At 38.1% G+C, this 22,136-nt stretch overlaps 1 protein-coding gene across 5 annotated transcripts in view; it reads right to left on the reverse strand.

Annotated features, from left to right (window-relative positions):
- LOC121305420 (rho guanine nucleotide exchange factor 28-like) overlaps positions 1 to 21,141 on the reverse strand; it is a 116,379-nt gene extending 95,238 nt beyond the window's left edge. For 3 of the 5 annotated variants that reach the window (XM_041237095.1, XM_041237084.1, XM_041237077.1), the window contains exons 1-2: positions 20,716 to 21,141; positions 13,710 to 13,753 (exon numbers count right to left, since the gene is read on the reverse strand). In XM_041237095.1, the coding sequence (XP_041093029.1) occupies positions 13,710 to 13,742 (33 nt within the window). In that variant the 5' untranslated portion in view covers positions 13,743 to 13,753; positions 20,716 to 21,141. Of the gene's footprint in view, positions 1 to 13,709; positions 13,754 to 20,715 lie in introns of those variants that run through there. The other 2 variants (XM_041237090.1, XM_041237099.1) reach the window with 2 other exon arrangements.
- Between the last annotated feature and the right edge of the window lie 995 nt (positions 21,142 to 22,136).

The following is a 22,136-nucleotide window of genomic DNA, read 5'->3' on the forward strand; positions in this document are numbered from 1 at the left end:
TATATATATATATATATATATTATATATATATATGAACTATATTATAACTATATAACTATATTATATTATATGCATTATTAGTCCACACATTTATAAACCCTGGTTTTAGAATTCTGTTTGGAGAATGCTGTTTAATGCCATTATGTCTAAATATTGTAGGTACCTCAATAGTACTTATTAACAAATGTCATTTGAGTTATTTAAATAATGTTTTTATTGAAACTTAATATTATTCATAAAAAGTCTGAAAAGCATTCTTTAAATAACTTGTGTGTGTAAGCTTTACGACTAGGACCCATTGAATATATATTATCAACACAGAGTACGCTCTGAAGCACTCTGACATGCACATGAATAGTTATTAGGTTTGCAACACAGTGTATTTTACTTTCACAAACATTTGTACAAATTACACTGGAGTAAAAGCTTTCAGTCAATGTTATCTTGCATGTTATTTGCCACTGAAGTGAAACACCTGGTTTCATGTATCTAAATTGGTACATTTTTTGTGATTAAACTGAGAAGCTCATGACTGAAAGTCTAACATACAGTACAAGAATACTTGAAAAGAAATTGCCCATATCTGCTTTCCGTTAGCTCTTGGACGTTTTCACCCGGCCAAGTATGTACACTGGTTTATGTGTGCTACAGCAATTACGGGTTAATGCATTGCCACAATTAGATTAAACAAAGTGATACCACAGGCAAAAAGGCACACTGCTACAATAGGAAAGGCAAATGTCAGAAAATCGCTCCCAACACTCCCAACTGACAACTGCACATGTCAGTGCAGCTCTGTTCCTGTTGTAGAAAAGCTTCTGTTTAAATCAGGGCCTCTGTGAAAAATCACGATGAGCCAAGGCTTTCATAAATAAACCTGAATGTAAAACAAAAACAATATTTTCATATTGGATTACTGCACAGGAACTCCAAGAGTAAAATTCAGTTAATGAAAATTGGTAAAGATGCATTCTCTAATTGGCCACAAGTTGACAGAGAATAACCATGAAATAATTCTATTTAAACACCGGAACCAGAAGATTACCGTCTTCATCAAGCTTACAGTATGTGCTGTGGCCAATCAGCAGTTCATTCAGCAGATCAATAGGGTGAAACTGAACACAGCAGAAAAATCCTCTTGCTTGCCTCATGTTCAGCATCTCAAAGCTAATGACAACTAGCCTTCACTGTACAGTGGGGCACACCACAGTCTCTCCTGGGGAAGCACACATTGCAAATGCTTGTGCCCTCTCTACACTGTGGATTAACAATGGAGCTCAGTCCAGAACCATTCCAGAGCGCACGATTCATAACAACAAATAAAAGAAGGAATGTCCCAGCCACCTGATCTCACTTTGCAGGTGCACCCCAGAACCTACACAGTCTGGAGTTCATTTGCTGCACTATGATGAGTTAATCAGATCAAATCCTGTCCAGCAGGGAAGCTTTCACTCAGAGTTAGTGTCAGCAATAACCAAGGGGTGCTATGGATATTTGGGTTGCAGTACTGTTATAGATAATTGAATATATTTTACATTTGATATAAAAGGTTTTTTATTATTTATACCATATACAGTGCCTTGCAAAAGTATTCAGACCCCTGACCAATTCTCTCATATTACTGAATTACAAATGGTACATTGAAATTTCGTTCTGTTTGATATTTTATTTTAAAACACTTAAACTCAAAATCAATCATTGTAAGGTGACATTGGTTTTATGTTGGGAAATATTTTTAAGAAAAATAAAAAACTGAAATATGTTGCTTGCATAAGTATTCAACCTCCACATATTAATATTTGGTAGAGCCACCTTTCGCGGCAATAACAGCTTTAAGTCTTTTAGGATAAGTATGTACCAGCTTTGCACACAGTGTCGGTGTGATTTTGGCCCATTCTTCTTGGCAGATTTGCTCCAGGTTGTTCAGGTTGGTTGGACGATGCTTGTGGACCGCAATTTTCAAATAGTGCTACAGATTCTCAATGGGATTGAGATCAGGACATGGACTGGGCCACTGTAGGACATTCACCTTTTTGTTCTTGAGCCACTCCAATGTTGCTTTTGCCTTGTGCTTGGGATCATTGTCCTTCTGAAAGGTGAATTTCCTCCCAAGCTTCAGTTTTTTAGCGGACTGAAGCAGATTCTCTTGCAGTATTTTCCTGTATTTTGCTCCATCCATTCTTCCTTCAATTGTAACAAGATGCCCAGTCTCTGCTGATGAGAAGCATCCCCACAGCATGATGCTGCCACCACCATACTTCACTGTAGGGATGGTGTGTCTTGAGGAATGGGCAGTGTTAGGTTTGTGCCACACATAGTGCTTTGAGTTTTGGCCAAAAAGCTCTATCTTGGTCTCATCTGACCACAAAACCTTTTCCCACATCGCAGCTGGGTCACTCTCATGTTTTCTGGCAAACTCCAGACGTGCTTTCAGATGATACTTTTTGAGTAAAGTACTTCTTGCCACCTTCCCATACAGGCCAGTGTTATGCAGAGCTCTTGATATGGTTGACTAGCACACTATTACTCCACTCCCAGCCACTGAACTCTGTAGCTCCTTCAAAGTGATTGTTGGCCTCTCTGTGGCTTCTCTCACAAGTCTCCTTCTTGTTTGAGCGCTGAGTTTTGAGGGACGGCCTTTTCTTGGCAGTGCCTGGGTGGTGTGATGCAGCTTCCACTTCCTGATTATTGATCCAACTGTGCTCACTGGGATATCCAAACACTTGGATATTATGTTGTACCCTTTCCCTAATCTATGCATTTGTATTACTTTATCTCTAACTTCTGTAGAATGCTCTTTGGTCTTCATTTTCCTTCAGATTCACAGCCTTACCAATGATCCTTCAACAGTGAGGTTTTTATCCAGAAAATGTGACAGCAACTTTAATGGTTCACAGGTGGAGGCCAATGGTAAGGTAAAATGTAATTAGGTCATTAATCTTCAGGACCAAGTCAAAATAGCAGACTGGGCACTGAAAGAATGTGAAATGTCTTGAAAACGTTTTCTCTATTAGTCAATATGATTTGTGTGTGCATATGATTTCCAAACTGCAAAGAGTAATTTATTTGAAAAGAAAATATTCAAACAATAAACACTGGAAAGAAAAGTAGCCATAAAGTAAGCAACAAAAAAATCTAAACTAAAAATGTAAATAAATAGATCGAATTTAGCTAAATATTTCCATATATAATATATATATCTATATATATTATATCTTATCTATATATATAATTATAATATATATATATATATATATATATATATATATACATATGTGTGTGTGTACTATGTACTCTATATACATAAGAACATAAGAACATAAGAACATAAGAAAGTTTACAAACGAGAGGAGGCCATTCGGCCCATCTTGCTCGTTTGGTTGTTAGTAGCTTATTGATCCCAAAATCTCATCAAGCAGCTTCTTGAAGGATCCCAGGGTGTCAGCTTCAACAACATTACTGGGGAGTTGATTCCAGACCCTCACAATTCTCTGTGTAAAAAAGTGTCTCCTATTTTCTGTTCTGAATGCCCCTTTTTCTAAACTCCATTTGTGACCCCTGGTCCTTGTTTCTTTTTTCAGGCTGAAAAAGTCCCTTGCGTCGACACTGTCAATACCTTTTAGAATTTTGAATGCTTGAATTAGGTCGCCACGTAGTCTTCTTTGTTCAAGACTGAACAGATTCAATTCTTTTAGCCTGTCTGCATATGTCATGCCTTTTAAACCCGGAATAATTCTGGTCGCTCTTCTTTGCACTCTTTCTAGAGCAGCAATATCTTTTTTATAGCGAGGTGACCAGAACTGCACACAATATTCAAGATGAGGTCTTACAAGTGCATTGTACAGTTTTAACATTACTTCCCTTGATTTAAATTCAACACTTTTCACAATGTATCCGAGCATCTTGTTAGCCTTTTTTATAGCTTCCCCACATTGCCTAGATGAAGACATTTCTGAGTCAACAAAAACTCCTAGGTCTTTTTCATAGATTCCTTCTCCAATTTCAATATCTCCCATATGATATTTATAATGTACATTTTTATTTCCTGCGTGCAGTACCTTACACTTTTCTCTATTAAATGTCATTTGCCATGTGTCTGCCCAGTTCTGAATCTTGTCTAGATCATTTTGAATGACCTTTGCTGCTGCAACAGTGTTTGCCACTCCTCCTACTTTTGTGTCGTCTGCAAATTTAACAAGTTTGCTTACTATACCAGAATCTAAATCATTAATGTAGATTAGGAATAGCAGAGGACCTAATACTGATCCCTGTGGTACACCGCTGGTTACCACACTCCATTCTGAGGTTTTTCCTCTGATCAGTACTTTCTGTTTTCTACATGTTAACCACTCCCTAATCCATGTACATGTGTTTCCTTGAATCCCAACTGCGTTCAGTTTGAGAATTAATCTTTTGTGCGGGACTTTGTCAAAAGCTTTCTGGAAATCTAAATAAACCATGTCATATGCTTTGCAATTATCCATTATCGATGTTGCATCCTCAAAAAAATCAAGCAAGTTAGTTAGACACGATCTCCCTTTCCTAAAACCATGTTGACTGTCTCCCAGTACCCTGTTACCATATAGGTAATTTTCCATTTTGGATCTTATTATAGTTTCCATAAGTTTGCATATAATAGAAGTCAGGCTTACTGGTCTGTAGTTACCTGGTTCAGTTTTGTTTCCCTTTTTGTGGATCGGTATTACGTTTGCAATTTTCCAGTCTGTCGGTACCACCCCTGTGTCAAGAGACTGCTGCATGATCTTGGTTAGCGGTTTGTAAATTACTTCTTTCATTTCTTTGAGTACTACTGGGAGGATCTCATCCGGCCCAGGGGATTTGTTTATTTTAAGAGCTCCTAGTCCCTTTAACACTTCTGCCTCAGTTATGCTAAAGTTATTTAAAACTGGATAGGAACTGGATGACATGTGGGGCATGTTGTCAGTATCTTCCTTTGTAAAAACTTGTGAAAAGTAATCATTTAACATATTTGCTATTTTTTTTTCTTCCTCTACGATTTTGCCATTTGTATCTCTTAAACATTTAATCTCCTCTTTGAATGTTCTCTTGCTGTTGTAATATTGGAAAAACATTTTGGAATTGGTTTTAGCTCCCTTAGCAATGTTCATTTCTATTTCTCTCTTGGCCTTTCTAACTTCCTTTTTGACTTGCATTTGCAGTTCTGTGTACTCTTTCTGAGTACTTTCTTTTTGGTCCTTTTTTAATGCTCTGTAAAGTGCCTTTTTTCGCTGAATATTTTTTTTAATTGATCTATTAAACCATTTTGGCAATTTAGTTTTACATTTAGATTTGTCTACTTTAGGGATATAATTGTTTTGCGCCTCTAGTACTACGTTTTTGAAGAACAACCATCCTTCTTCTGTGGGTGTTTTCTCTATTTTACTCCAATCTACTTCTGTTAGTCTCTGTTTCATGCCTTCATAGTTTGCTTTTCTAAAATTGTAAACCTTAGCTTTAGTCTTTACTTTTGGGGATTTAAAAAACACTTCAAATGAGACCATGTTGTGGTCTGAGTTTGCCAGTGGTTCTCTGACCTCTGTTTTAGTTATTCTATCTTCGTTATTTGAAAAGACTAAATCAAGGCATGCCTCCCCTCTAGTGGGTGCCTTCACAAATTGTGTTAGGAAGCAGTCATTTGTCATTTCCACCATTTCTATTTCATCCTTCGCGCTACCCACCGGGTTTTCCCATTTTATTTGGGGGAAGTTGAAATCCCCCATTAGTATGGCTTCTCCTTTGCTACACACATTTCTAATGTCATTGTATAACAGATTATTGTGCTCACCGTCTGAATCTGGCGGTCTATAGCATGCTCCTATTATTATGCCTTTTGAATTTTTGTCTGTTATTCTGACCCATATTGATTCGGTTTTATTTTCTTTGTCCAGGTTTAACACCTGGGCTTCAAGACTGTTTCTTATGTATAGCGCTACCCCTCCTCCTCTTCTGTCCTGCCTGTCTTTCCTATACAGTGTATACCCACAAATATTATATTCGTCCCCATCACTCTCAGATAACCACGTTTCTGTAACACCTATCACATCATAGTTACCTGTTAGTGCAGTAGCTTCAAGTTCTAGAATTTTGTTTCTGATACTTCTAGCATTTAGATAAATACATTTAATGGTTGTCTTACCTGAGTTGTTGTTCTTGTTTTGATGCGGTCTCCCTTCTGTTTTTTTGTTGATTTCTCCCCCCTTCCTTTCTAGTTTAAATGCTTCTTTTTTAATGATATATATATATATCTATACTATATATTATATATAATATATATATATATATATATATATATATATATATATATATATAATGATTTTTATGTTCAAACAGCAAGTAAGAGACTAAAAAAATGTGCACAAACAAGTTAAGCAAAACAAAAGTAAAGTTTCATACCTATCAACATTTACTATAAGGAATGGTGTTATACAGTGTTTCCCCATTCAGCACTCAACACTGAGCTCGGCAAGAGAGTCTTCTGAGGGAACACTCCTATTGTCACCCAGATGATCTTTCATGTGGGAAGCTATACTACCCTTCTGGAGGAACACCCTTTTGTGCTCCAGCGAAGGTGATCCCATGTTTTGTCAAAGCCAACAAAGGTATTCGATTACTTCCGGTAATTACAATCTTTGGAGGTGGCAGAAAAGAGAAGGGTGGGCACAAACTAGCTCTGAAATGTAAGTCACAGATAAAAGCGGATCACTCGCACAAGCTCGGAAGAAAGGGAAACTCTTGGAATGTAATGGGATTGTCAGATATTCTGTCTGCATGGAAAAAAAACAGGAAAATTGTCTCAGCAAAGTCAATGAGAACTTCACATGATGCCAGAGTAAAAAGAAAAAAATAAGCAGGGAACAGAATGTGCAAAAATATCCCTATTAACAGGAAACCAGATAAGTCAGTAAGGGTTTGATTTATTTGGATTGTAAAGTCTGCACTTGATGTAAGCATGGATTTTAGACCTGGTGGCTGTGCGATACATATGGTAAACAAAAATGGAAAATAGCTCTCAAGTCATGTGGTCTGAGAATGTTTTCCTAGATGTTTTTCCTAGAGGTACTGCTAAAAGCTTGAGAAAAGGACAGCGTTCACGATGAAGGGATCAATTATGAAACAGTTTGGCAAGGAAATCCACACTGGAGGGTGAAAGACATGTTGTTGGGAAAACAGAAAGAATCAAGCAATCACCTTCCTCTATCCCACCGCACACCCACCCCTCAATGCTTTTCACCTCAAAATACGCCATTCATTCGGTTATAGTGCACCCGTGGATTTGGCTCTCCAGACAGTAACTACTCTACAGGTATTTTCTGTTTATAACTGAACTTCACTACAGTATTCTGAATAGGGACCCCCAATAGAAACTGTGACAAATCACAAACAAGAAAGTAAAAAACGTACTGCAGTAGATCTATGTTGTCTCACATGACATGCTTCCTCCATATTAGTGAAAGATTTCTGTTTTCTGTTCATTAAATATAAATGCTGTTTTACAACAGAGAAGTTTCTAGAATTTTCTGGAGACCCCCTTGTTACTAGAGAACAGTAAATCTGTGAATCATTGTTTGGTCTTTTATTTGTGTCTATTTGATTAGACATAATTCAATGAAAAAGCAGCCTGCCACTCAATCCCAGCTGTCTACTAGTCTTGATCATACAGCACCCCGTCAGTTGGCTCAACTCCAAATTCCACTTTTCAACTTTCTGACACAGCGTCCAAAGCCATAATAGGAACTCAGCCTGACAGCTACATCTGTTTGCAACATGGGAACTACATTATCGAAATAGATATTACTTTCATACATTCACAAATACTGTATCTTAAGTGGGCAGCTCTACAGTACACAAAGTAACCCATAATCTCTTTACCTGCCAGAGGCAATGTTTTGATCAGGTTTTTTGGTGAACAACAGCAAACAGTCTCTCATATGTGTGTTCCTAGTCTTCCCTTTAGATCCTGATCCGTTACTTTGGATCGCTTACTAATATAAAGACACTTTACTGATCCTGGCTACTTTCAATATTTCTATGGCAGCTCCTGAACTCCAGTAAAAGGACCTTAACACAGGCAGTGTGTGTTTATATATAAACACACACAGCTCTGGCCAAAAGCATTGCATTCCCCTATAGAACTAACATATTCTGCTTCACAAATTGGAATGAAACCTGATGAATAATGTTACGTTAACACATTGAATGACATACCTTTGTAGTTTTCCATATACCTAACAAAAAACTGGCAAAAATAGTTGTACTGAACTGTCCAGTCAGAGAGATGGATGCAGTTACTGGGTGGAACATGAATGATTAGCTGATTCACGTCTGACAGTGCTTGTGACAAGCAGTTGGACAGCGTACTCAGCGGAGTGACTGAGAGTGTAATTAGTTAAGTACGTAATACATATAGAGATTAATAATTTGTTTAAAATAAATTAGTGTTATACACACACACACACACACACACACACACACACACACACACACACACACACACACACACACATATATATATATATATCAGAACAAATTAATACAATCTGGTACTTACTACTACTTAAATGGTCAAGATAAATGAGTAATAATATCAGAAATGAACCTTTCCCTTCTGACATTTTATAAAAAAAATAGATGCACCGTTAATTAGCATGATGATTTCTAAATCTTATATTCTTCAGGAAAAGTTATGACTCAGCTAATGGAATTAAATTATTCACACAAGGTACGTCATGAATGTTCTCCACTATTGCCCCACAATCGCCAAGCCACTAATAAACATATTTAATAGCTAGCTAGCTCCCATCAAGAAATCCCATCTGATAGAGATGTAGAAGATACAGCCTTCCGCAGATATTTATCAGAAAATGCAAGCAGTGGCTGTTTACAGCTGCATATAATATCATTGTTAAATTAGTATGCATGTAACTAGATACTAGAATCACGCATTGAACGTTTTCATTAGAAAATACACAAATACCAATAGAAAATACACCCTAGCATTTACTTAAACATTACAAAAATTTTTTGGATGGTTTAATACGTACAATTTAGAATGCCAGCAGTCGCATAGCCTTAGGAGAGCAGACACTGGGAGTGGTGCTAATACAGCATTTCCTTAGTAAGCAATTTAGTGTAATTACTGAACTAGAGGTGTGGCACTTGGCATAGTGGACCTAGACACTGGACAACAGCACGAGAGCTTTTCAAACATACAGACAGTCACACTGGTTCCCATAGACAAAGAGCTTCTCCAGATACATGTAAAACTGTGACAAACAGACAGAGAGACAGGCAGACAAACATGTGTCTCCATATTGTGACATCCCTCAATAAAGAACAAGACCCTCATATTGCTTCTCTGCTACAGACCCTTTCTGTTGCTAGCCAGTGGTGTAGTCCTAAATCTGAAAGTACCGGAGCGCCAATTCAAACATTCATTTCTCTTAAGCAAATTATACAAAGTCGCTATTTATTTGTAGATTGAACTTGAGGTAACATTTAATAGGTGATGCAGGTGTCTCCTGTGCGACTTTTAGGCTACTTCCTCTTGATCGGTGCTGCCAGATTGGCATTTGTTTCCCAGCCAAATTTGGCTTGTTTTGAAAGCATCTAAAGCAGGTAAATGTTGTCTTTGGTGGTTTGGTTATTTTTATCGTGCATGTTTTTTTTCTTTTCCTTTTAATCACCAAGGCAGAACTTCAGTGACCATGTTGCCCTGTACAGTATATCACATCCTCCCTTTCCCGTATTTTTTCTGGCGCTCTGCATCCAATAAAACTATGAATCTGACAAATGCTCAGTTATTTTTGTATTAGTCATCAATTTAAGAACTGTATCAGTACATTTAGATTTGCTTTTAAATGTATTTTTAAAGACTGTTTGCCAACAGTTCTAGACAATTTAATGTTATACAACATTCTGAATAAATAATTTTTTCCCCTGGACCTTCTGCATTTGATCTCATCAGATAAACAGCGGTTCTGGTACTGTAAATTGTGAGAAAAAAAAAAAAAAAAGCAAAGCAGATAAATAAACAAATAAATAAATAAATCGTTTATAACATTATTACTTACCTGTTTGTTTTTTTTTTTTTTATAAATGTGTAGCACTTATTTATGCTTTTGTAATATATATTAAATCCAAGTCCGGTTTTTTGGCTACTTTAAAAAACACAATTTGACTACTTTTGGCTGATTACTTCCAAAATTTGGTGGGACGTGGCAAAAAAATAAACAATATCTTAGGGCTTAGACACGGGGAAAAAAACATGATCAGACATTCCAGCCCAGCAGCACCTCATTCCTGCCCCACCAAACCATAACATACACCTTGTTACCCTGCACATTACAATGTTACCCCCAGGGCACAAAGTGCCATTCTAAGCCAGTACAAGGGCAGTCGTTCATTCCAATCTCCGGGTCTCTTCACTGGCTGATATACAAAACAGTTTTGAACCCGTGTGTATGGCTACAGTCGTAGCATGCACTTTTCCTGTCTTCTTCGTCAGCATTTTGAAAAAAAAAAGTGTCAGCCTTCAGTACTAGTTTGTAATAGAAGTTCCTAATGTTCTCTTCAATGCATCACAAAGACAACTGACTGGATCTGACAATTGGCCGGGAGGAGTATGGTGGACTCTTGAATTTAAAATATGCACCAGTTATCAGAGACTCTGATTCTGAGTGTACTATCAAAACTGCTATGTAGGGAAGTGAATACTGATTTTTTAGTTTCTAGTGGCATGGCGTAGAAAGACTAATTTGATTTCCCCATGCAAAAGATATCGCTTCACTGGAGCCCAGGCACCGAAAATAGAGCGGTCGGGCATCATATAAGCATTTTCATAACAAATCGGTAAAGATTCTTCAGTTATTTCTTAGTTAAGGTTCTGCCTATAGAAGAAAGTCCCGGTACTGTGTTCCAGATCCACTGCACTACTGTTGATAGCTACTTAATGCCCATAACAAAGGCCAATGAAACCACAGTGGATGCCAAAAGATCAAAACCGTTCTGGAAATCTTTGCCTGGTTTTCACGTGGGTGCATGCTCCCCATGTATTTTTGGGTCTGTGATAGGGTGCAAGACCTTGTATAAAATGTATTATTTATAGTTTTTCCAGTTTGGCAGGGATAAGGTTAATACTATCCCTGCCAAATACACATGCAGACTGTGGCTGGGACTTAATTGATTAATTGACAATCAATTAAGCCCAGCCACAGGTGTATAAAAGGAGCATTATACCACTAGTTTATAACCTTTCTCTGCCTGGACTCTCTCTGTTAACAAGTATACCACTAGTTTATAACTAGGCTTGCTACTTTTTGATATTAACGTTTAATTCCCAAAAAAGGAGAGTTCGACTGAAATAAATGTATATAGGATAAACGTCGGTAAAAACACTCGCTATTTTTTTTTATTTTCGTACCAAAAATAACAATTTAGAAATCACCTATAGTTTGTTTAGTTTTTATAGTTTTTCTGTCCCGTCTCTGTTTCGCTCTGAATGGCTAGGGGTGGCTGCCAATCATCTCACTGATTTCTCGTTGACTGAAGCAGCACCAGAATGCTCTCATTTGTTTAAATGACTGTCAATCATCAAGACCTTTGCCAGCTCAAGCGCCTGTACTTCAAAGCGCCTTCTAGGGCTCTCAGTTAAGCCTCAAAATAGCAATCGATTAATTGGGCACACAAAATATAATCGTTCTAGTAAATATCGATGATTGCACCATACATTTTCGATGCATTACTTTTCCCGCTACGTTATTATTTTAATATCATTTCAGTTCAGTAAAAGCTTGTGCACAACAACTGAATGTGAGGGGTAATTACGCCTGGGTAGCGTCAGAAGAAGAAAAAAAACACAGCAACATTCGCAACAAACCTAAAGCAAGTTTAACATACTTCAGGAGTGTTATTAAAATATTCATTCCCAACAGATTACAGTACTTTGGAATGTAATCTAAATAAACTAGACACGAGTTTACGAAAACAGTTTTATTCAGTGACACAATCCCCTGACCGACGTCTCCGCGGCAAGACGAAGCAGCCTGTCTGCTTTACCTTCCACTGACTCCAGCCGTGTTGAAGAATAAGTGCAAGTTAGTTCTGTTCAGCTATCTAATGTTTTGTTCTGTGCATATTATTTTTACTCTTAAATGGATGCTATAAAAGCTAGTGTAATACACTTTTATATGCTGCGTTTTCTACGGTTTATTTGAGAGATTTTTTTTTAATTTGTGTAGGATCTTTATCTTTACAAAGTATAGCTCTGCTGTGAGCAAAAGTTATTTCAATTCGAATGTTTGTAACCATGGTTCCCTTTCAATTCGAAGATGACAACCAAACATTGTTTATGGGATATATGCCTGCCTATTGGTAGGTCACCGAGCTCCGATAGGCTCCCCTTCCCCCAATGACCTTCTCGATCCCGCCTACTGAGGGAATAAAACCGTCATGTATGAAAGGATCGACCTTTTTTCGCTTCTCAAGTTGGTAAGTTCAGATCATCTATGCTGCATTGAGCCCTCTTTATTACTAAAAAACGCTGCGTTCAGCTTGCTGCTAGTTCCCTTGCACTTCGTGCTGAAAGCTGACTTGAATATGATAAAGTGTCTTCGCTAAATGAGACGTTTCTCAGTGGCATAAAAAGTCTGTGTTTTTTTTTTTTTAAAGCATAAAGGTCGATTTCACCCATTCTCTGCTTGAACTGAAATATAAACGCTGAAAAAAAAACGGTAAATTATTTCTAAAATAAACATCGATATTAATCGTCTATTTGGCAAAAAAAAATTAAAAATCGAATAGCAGCAAGCCTGTTTATAGCGTTGCTCTGCCTGGGCTCTGTTGTACATAGCTGTGAGATTTATTTATATACCCATTTATTTTGATGAACAGGTTTGTCGTTTTGTTTGTAAATAAATATGCAAAAGAGTACTTAAACTGCCACATTCGGCCTCTGCTGCTATTTTTACAGCCGTTAAAGGCTGCAACACAACACTGCCCGTTCACAGGGTCCCTCAAGTTTTATTTGCAGTTACACTTTTGATAATAAAGGTTGACCTTGTGGCTACAATAATACCATTCAGACAGCTGTGCAGATATATTTAGACAGCATTACAGACAGATTCCTTTAGTGTCAATGAATGACACACCCAAAAAATCCCTGGACTGTTCTCTATTGTTTGCATTATTTCTTTCTTTTCTTTTTATCCTAAAGATCAGAAGACTGAACCGGAAATGCATAAAAACTGATTTCTGGCTAGTTCTACTTGGAACTTAGGATGCATTCTGATGTTCTGAAGAAAAATTATCATTCTCCTGGAGAACATTCCCGAAAAAAACAAGCAAAAAAAAAAAACAATCACTAGTTGACTTACCTATGATGTGTGAATAAAAATACAAAACCGAGACTGAAAAATATTTCCGTATGCAGCAAAGGTAAAGTAATGTGCAATCTCTTAAACACTGCACGGGGCTCTGTAACACTTTAACAAAAAACAACAAGCAGGTCAGTATTTATTGTTAATGAACCTTGTCCTCTGTAATGCTGGTCTGATGAAGTTGAAGTTACCCAGCGTGTTGGAAAAACAATGACCTGTGTTATGTTTCACGTGTGTCTCAATTAAAGTCTGACTCTGAAGCAGCCTGGTAAAGCACCCAGGGTCTAGTCTGTGGAGCACACGGCACTACTTACATAGAGGGGCACTTCTCTGCAGCTCAGCTCCATCTCTTCAGCATCTGCGAATACAGAGAAGATGGGTGAATGCCTGTTTCTCAGTCAAAACTTACTGACTGCAGTACAACACAAATACAATAGTTTTATCCCTGTTCAAAATATTCTAAAATCAGCATAGAAAAACACAGACACACAGTTAAGTGTAAGTAGCGGGCTTCTGAAACATAAAACGGTACACATCTCCACATGCTGTTACAACTGTTTAAATAACACACCTGTCATTTCTCTTCATAGTTAACTCTGAAGTCTGTCTCAAAGCTCTTTTCACATGCGCACCTGTGGCTCTTTAAACCCATTCCATTGCAGGACCTTGTTCCACCCATGCCCTTATTGATTACATTCGCCATTCCAGAGCCATGTTTTTAAACCAGGTTTTGAATTGTTTACTTAAACCTGGGTGCGCAATTGAGTAATTAAAGGACCTGGTTGGGACAAAGACCTGGTTTGGAATGGACTGAAAGTGCCAGCAGTGTGTATCTGGAGCAGCTGACGTTAGCTGCTGGATTAGTGACTATAGCAACGGGCAATTAAAGGAATGCTTTAGGACATATTTTTCTAATGATTAAAACCTAATCAGTTCTGGAGGTCATATGCAGGACAAGGAAATGTTATGCAGATCATTTGTTTTGTTTTTGTTGGGTTTTTTTTTTTAGTGTAGTATGTAGGTGGAGCAGTGAATTCAAGTTTTTCATCTCTGAGTTCAAATCCAACTTACAAATGAGTTTGTCGTCTGAACATCAAACAGTCACCACTGTGCATGAGGCACACACGCTTACAGGGACTCTAAAGTGGAGAACTTTAGGACTGCCATTTCAGAACCTTTCCTGAGCTCCAATCATTATCCCACAAATGACATCTTCTGCTATTTCAATTACAGGAATGTTTTGCAAGGCCAGCATTAGCGTCAGGTGAGTGGTAATGCAATCCGCAAATGCTTTGGTCTGTTCCCACTTCTTTTATTGTTACTATTGCTCTATGCTTCACAGGGCAGGCTTCCTACTGTTTCGTGCTACTCGTGAATAGCCTGTTGAGTTTGCATGAGCTAGCTGACTATTAAACACCTATACAAAAGCTATAAGAGGAACAGTATTACAGGGTGAGACTGTCTTACATGTACTGTGGCAGAAATATCTAGCTTTGTAATAGAAAATGTACGGTGGAATTCTGATATAATTCGGGACACCCTTTTTAATAGTGGTGGACCAGGCTATATAATCAGTGCAATTTAATCATCTAATACAGTGGTTCTCAAACTTTCTGGCCCCCCAGCACTAACTTATTTTAATATTTTGTTTGTGGACTTTGAGATACCTGCACGATGAGTGTCTTCAGTAATAATCGTCTCTACAATGTGTCGACAAGTGACTAATAATCAACTATTTTGTAAAAGACTTTAAACAACCAATTTGCTACAAACAATTTGGGCTGTTGCTTAATAAAACCCTTCTAAAAAAAAAACAGCTCAAAAAAGAACAGTCCTACTACAGCAGCAGGTGCATTTTACACTGCCTCTGGGTTTCTGTTCGCATCATCAATTACAGATTCTTTTAATCCATTGATGGAAGTGTCAAATCTACCTTTAATGTTTTTTGGGGTTTTTTTTTGTTTTTTTTTATAAATTTAGTTGTCGCCAATTTTTTTAAATTATTTTCTCCCCAATTTAGTTGTGTCCAGTTTTAGGCTCAGCTGACCACTACTACCCCTGCGCTGACTCGGGAGCAACTAAAACAAACACACGCTGCCCTCCAAAGCGTGTGCCATCAGCCAACCTTTACACACTGCAGACTAACCATGCAGCCACCTCAGAGCTACAGCGTCGCAAGACAACGCAGCTCTGGGCAGCTTACAGGCAAGCCTGCAGTCGCCTGGCCAGACCACAGGGGTTGCTGGTGCGCGGTGAGCTGACGACACCCTGGTCAACCGAGCTCTCCGTCCCTCCAGGCGGCACTTGGCCAATTGAGTGTCAATCAGTGATGGTCGTAGACCGGTGTGGTGACCCTCTGCCTTCCAGGACGTGACATATCCGTTGTAACATTTCTATGTGGATTTTGTAAAGATATATACTATATATTATTATATATATATATATATATATATATATATATTATATATATATATTATAATATATATTAATATACCACATAGAAATGTTACATATTTGTAATATTATCATAAAAAATACATTATTAACCCACACCTTGAAAATAATAAGGACTTCAAGCCTTCATAATACTACAAGCACTAAGTTTTGCCTGCTTTAAAAGCACATTGCTGGTAAGCATGTCATGTATTCTAACATGTAGGTTACATGTTTTAGAAAGGTTGCAAGCAGTGATGCCATTGCTGTGAATAGGGAAGAAGTATCTTGCTACTTCATGAGGTTGAAACATAGGCTATGGTTTGTCTGATGGAAAGGAAACTCTTGGATATTGATACTAAGCCATTCACATTGGAATAAACCAGAAAGACAAATCTTTAAAACACAATGTTTAGAGTTCAGTTAGCTCCTTGTTATTCTCAGTAAAAAGGCAAGCTGTTTTTTTCCTTTGTTTTTGTGTAAACAACTCTACTGCCATTAAGAATCCCTCAAGCTGGATTTCCCACATCCTAGAGGCCCTTAATTGATCCTCTCTCGTACTTCCTGCACAAGAACACCCTAATATCAACACTCGCTGTCAGCGCTCCATTATTCTCTCAAGTAAACGCTGCACTTTGGAATATTGTTCACAGTTCTCTTTTATCATGTACTGTTCCTAACTCATTCAAGACTGCTGTAGTAAAACCTCTGCTCAACTAACCCAGCTTAGATCCCAGTGTTCTTAACAACTACAGGCCTGTTTCCAATCTGCCATTTCAGTCTAAAGTCTTAGAAAGAGTAGTGGCTGAGTAACTCCACAGATTTCTGGGAGCTCATAACATATATGAGAAATTTCAGTTTGGGTTCAGGTCTTCTTATAGCACTGAGACTGTGATCCTCTGACATAGGATCATCTTTGTTTCTTATTACTAGATTTAAGTGCTGCATTCAGCACTATTGATCATTCTGTTTTAACTGATCGCCTTAAAATACGATGGCATTGTCTGGTAGTGTCCTGTCTTGGTGTTGATCCTATCACTCCAACAGGCTTCAATTTGTTAAAATTGAGGAGGAGACTTCTTTTTTGTCAAAGGTTATATGTGGGGTTCCACAGGGCTTGCTTTTTGGCCCAATTCTTTGTTCTCTGTATGGGCAACATTATTGGTAGGCATGAAGTAAATTTTCATTGTTACGCTGACAATACCCACTTAAATTGATCTCTCAAACGGGGTGACATCTCTGCTGCGAATATCTGGAATACCAGTCTTGCTGACATCAAAAAGTGGATGTAAAAAACTTTTTAGGGCAAAACTCAGATAAAACAGGTGATGATTCTGTGATCTCAGAAACAACAACATTATATACATTTGTCTGGTTTCGTCCTTGACAGCTTCTCTCCTGAGTTTAGAGTGGAAATGAGAAGAGAGAGAGAGATACGGCCAAAAGTTTTGCATAACCTAGAATCTCAGGATTGAGACATAATGATAAAATAAATTCTATATGAACATAATTTGCCCTGTATTTAATGTATTATGCATTGTTCCTCACTATCTTGTAAAGCGCTTTGTGCTGGTGGTCCACCACACAGGCACTCAGGACTTATTTACAAAGATTTCTAATAAGCTAAGCAAAACAAAACACAACTAGCAATACAAAAGTGACCTACAGTAGTTTGGCTGTGCAGTACGCCACCTATATAGGGAGGTCCCACACCAGGGACCCAGCCTCTCGAACTCAAATACACGGGGATGGGATAGAATCCCCTAAATGAATCCCTGTCCTTACAGTGGTTATCCCTGTCTCCACACGGTGAGAACTCGCTGGCTGCCTTGTTTGCTCACCCTGGTTAAACAGCCATGAGGGATCTCCACCAATTCATATCCAGGCTAGAAAAAGAACAAAGGAACTGGTTTCTCAGCACTCTTGTATAGCATGTGACCAGGGCTAACTGACAGGCAATTAATCAATGACCACCTGGCCACCTTCCACACCTGTCTCATTACAAACGAATTCTAACTCCCAGCCCTGCCATATCTAGCACAAACTTATGAATTTCAACTAACTTTATTTACAATCCAAACAAAAATAGACTATTTACATGTGCAGGTCATCTGCCCTGTCACAGGGCCATCAGGGGTCCCTTATGACTGGGCTTGAACTCTGATCTAAATCAAGGTCAGGCAACTAATAATGACAACCTACAGGTCACCAACCAAAAAGCCATCTCATCACTCCAGAGAAACCCTTTATTCCCCAGAACAAACAAGACAGGGGACTTCCCAACTCCATTGCCCATAAGAGTCTCAAGTTACCACCAGCATCAATGAGGATTCCTCCAGTTAGGATGTGTTAGGATGCACCAGTCCACCAAAGCAGCTTCCAGAATGATACCAACTGCTGCTATCCAGCAGAGGGGAAACGTACCCAACCTGACTTTACTAACCTTGGTAGAAACAGTCACAGTCTTATTACTGTATGTGGGAACTAAAACTGCAATATGATTAAACTCCATTGCAGTACCTAAATATACACTGGTATGTATTCATTTGTAACGAATCTATACCACTGATCTGTATTTTCAATGTAGCTCTTATATAGCTCTTTGATATCTTTCCTATTTCTCTAACCTGGTGCATGCTGTATTTGTGAAAGCACATTGTTCCTGCACTTTCCAATGACATGGAAATGAGCTTTCTCCACAAAGGCAAATTATGTTTGGTACTTGCAGTTCCCGTGTCTTCATACAATACAGCACTGTATATGCTACAACGAGAGTGTTTGACAACCAGAAAACAATCAGCATAAATGAATGGACTGCAATCACTATCCCTCCTCCTCATAGTCCTCAGACTGGATGTAGCAAATATTATATTCCTTCATGTATTTCAATTGCAACCATTTTCTCTCTTTTCAGTACTGAATTTACTGTTCACCTTAGTGATCATCTGCTTTTCTATAAGCAAGTCTGCCACTAATGTTTGCAAAATGTTTGTCTGCCCTACCAGCTTGTTGATTTTAACATCGTAAAATAAAAAGCTTCTGCCAGGGCCATTGTGTATTCATATATTGCATGGCCAAAAGGTGAAGCGTATCCAGCTGCGAAGTGGGATGGAGGTGTGCTGAAGAAGCCTTTTTACTGATGTGACCCTGTACAACAGCTTTGAACTGGGTTAATTGAGAAACTACAAACAAACACGCAGATACCTGCTGTACAGCTGCAGGGCCTTGCCTTGTAAAACTGCCCCTGCCTCTTCCTAGTAAACTCACCACTGTGAAGAGCTGAGAATCGTTTGCTTGCTTGTGTTGGCTTTTGCTTAAATGGTTTATACTCTGCACACTAACCTTCACTTTCTCGAAATAGGGAAGTAATTCTAATGTTTTGTAATCTCTACTCATAAAACACGGTGATATGCATTGATTCAGACACACCTACTGTTATCTATCTTTCTATTTTTAAAGTAACAGGGAAATAAATGTTTCGCGGGGTGCTTGCCAACGATTCAATGAAGTTTATTAGTCTAAAGTTTAGTAAGTACCCTTTTAAAATGACAGTCGACGTTGGCGCGTTTTCTTTTTGCTTGGTAAGCTTTAAGGCATATGTACCTGGATCAGGGAAAGCGGTACTGAATAATTTTCGAGAAGAGAACACGCGTTCCAGTCCCCGGGTCAGGAGCTTTAGTGAAGCCACGTTTCACCTTTTGGCCATACAGTATATGAAAACACAATGGCCGTGGCAGAAGCTTTTTGTTTTGTGATGTTAAAATCAACAAGCTGGTAGGGCATACAAACATTTTGCAAACATTAGTGGCAATCTTGCTTATGGGGAAACCTGAAAGCAAACGATCGACGTTAAAGTGAACCCTAAATTGAGTACTGCGAAGACTGAAAGGGTTGCCATTGAAATACATGAGGGAATATAATATTTGCTACATCCAGTCTTCTGTGGTTGTCAAACAATCTCGTTGTAGCATATACAGTGCTACTTTGTATAAAGGCACAGGAAATTGCAAGTACCAAAAATAATTTGCACAGACGATCTGCTTTTGGGTGGGGGCATCTCACCTTACACAATGAGCATCGTGATAGCCAATTATAGTGCATCAATAAAACACAAAGCGAGTCTCAAAATGTTTCATTCAGTAAACACTGCAAAACAACGTGCAAAAAAAAATAATAATTCAGAGACATGAAAAGAAAACTAGCAGATTATATATATATATATATATATATATATATATATATATATATATATATATATATATATATATACACACACACACACACACACACACACACACACAAAAAAACGTGTGACACACTGTACGCAGAGAAAAACAGAAGTAAAGCAAATTATGTTTAATACTTGACGTAATATGAATACTAATATATTAATTAATAATATTATTAATAATAATAAATTAGTATATTATTATTATTATTAGTCGTAGTAGTAGAATTCTGGATTACTGTATCTGCAGGCTAATGCACTGGACTATTCCTCAATTATAAACGGGTTGCTCTCAAACAAACAGGTTACGGGATCAGATTGATAATACCAAGACGTGGGTGTCAGCATTTATTTTTTGCAGTGACAAGTGGTTGTTGCCTTGTCTAAACAGCAAAACGTGTACACTTAAAAAATGTAATCGCGCTGTATTAGTTCTGCTCGTCTTAAAACGCATTTATTGGTTTCTCTTCCCTGAAAACACGGGACAGATGCAGTGAAATGTATATTAGCTATGCCGGTTGTGTCAAGATCTTTTCACGTCTTACATAATTTAAGCACTTGGAAAAGAGCCTAGCAACAAGTGAAAAAAGATGCAGAGCCCACAGCCACAAATTGAAACACGTCAACACCAGTACTGAGACAGAAACATATTACACTACCTCAGTCCTCGGCTGCGAAGCATTCAAGTTGTGTTGCAAAGCGAATCAAAATTCAGACATCCTTCTCAGTCAGCAGAGTAGTGCAACAGCAAAAACGACAAGAACCAAAAAAAAAAAACTTCCAAGAAATTTGCTACAAGAGCAGCACAATATAAGTCTTGCTTTCTGCTCTTCTGGAACGTCGGTCTGTGTTCAAGAAGACTGTATCTTTCTTCAGCTGGGTGCAAGTTCGCTGGAAAACACCGGCGTGCCAAAGCCTGTGCGTCTCAGTAGCTCTTCTTCAGTCTGCCCTCTCTTTCTTCCACAGGCTCAGCAGTGAGTGGTGTGTCGACAGCTGTAGCCCAGCCAAGCAGCAGGCAACCAACAGGTCACATGGAGAGCCGCACACGAACACGGTCACATGTTCACACGGAAACCTGAACGCACATAGTTGAAAGACGAAGGGAGGGAGAGGTTTAGCCCTTGGACTTGATGTACTCCTGCAGGTAAGTGGTAGCAAAAACTTCTCTTTATACATTTACTTAGTACGTTATGGAATAACAGAGATTATTAATAAAAAAAAAAAAAAAAAAAAAAAAAAACCTTTATTGATTTCAAAATAACCACGTAGTTTATGTTATAGCTTAACACCCAGGAGTAATTTAAATGTAATTAAATAAATAAATAAATACATACATACTGTTAATGCTTCCCATCTCTCTTAAAGTAAATAAAAGTGAAGCAATTATTATTATTATTATTATTATTATTATTATTATTATTATTATTATTATTATTATTATTATTGAAACAGCATTTTCAAAAGACATTTGTGTCTGCTGCCACACTGCCAGTATTTTCTTTTAAAGTGTTATACCATGCTGACAATCCATACAGAAGCTGCCTGTCTGTCCTGATCTGAGGGATGGTAGAAAGAGTTTGGTTGGGTTTTCTGTAGAAAATTAAGTCACAAACAAGAAGTTTCTCAAGCAGAAAAAAAAAAAAAAAAAAAAAAAATCCTAGAAAGTGTCTTGCAAATTGCTGGCCTTTTGTGAAGAAAGTCTTTCATTTTAAAGTGCTTATCCAAATTGAATTTAACAAAATCTAAAATATTGTAACACTCAGCAGCACAAAGGAATACCCCCCTAGAAAGTGTCCTGTGGGCATCAGATGATTCTTAATGGTTAGATTTAGGGTTAGGTAGTAAGCTAGTAGGGCTGGGGTTGCTTAAGGTTAGGGTTGGGTTAGGGACGGTGGGTTGATTTTGTAGAGTTGCCGAGCTCTGGAAGTGAAAGGTGGGAGTAAATGGCAAATCCCCTCGAATCATCTGATGCCCTCAGGGCACATTCTAGGGAATATTCCTTTACGCTGCTAACAGGCCTTCCACAAATATGCTAATGAGCAGCAGAGGACCCAGGGAGTGGGAAATGGTAGGGGAAAAC

Source organism: Polyodon spathula, chromosome 2 (genome assembly GCF_017654505.1).
Source record: "Polyodon spathula isolate WHYD16114869_AA chromosome 2, ASM1765450v1, whole genome shotgun sequence".
Lineage (NCBI taxonomy): Eukaryota > Metazoa > Chordata > Actinopteri > Acipenseriformes > Polyodontidae > Polyodon > Polyodon spathula.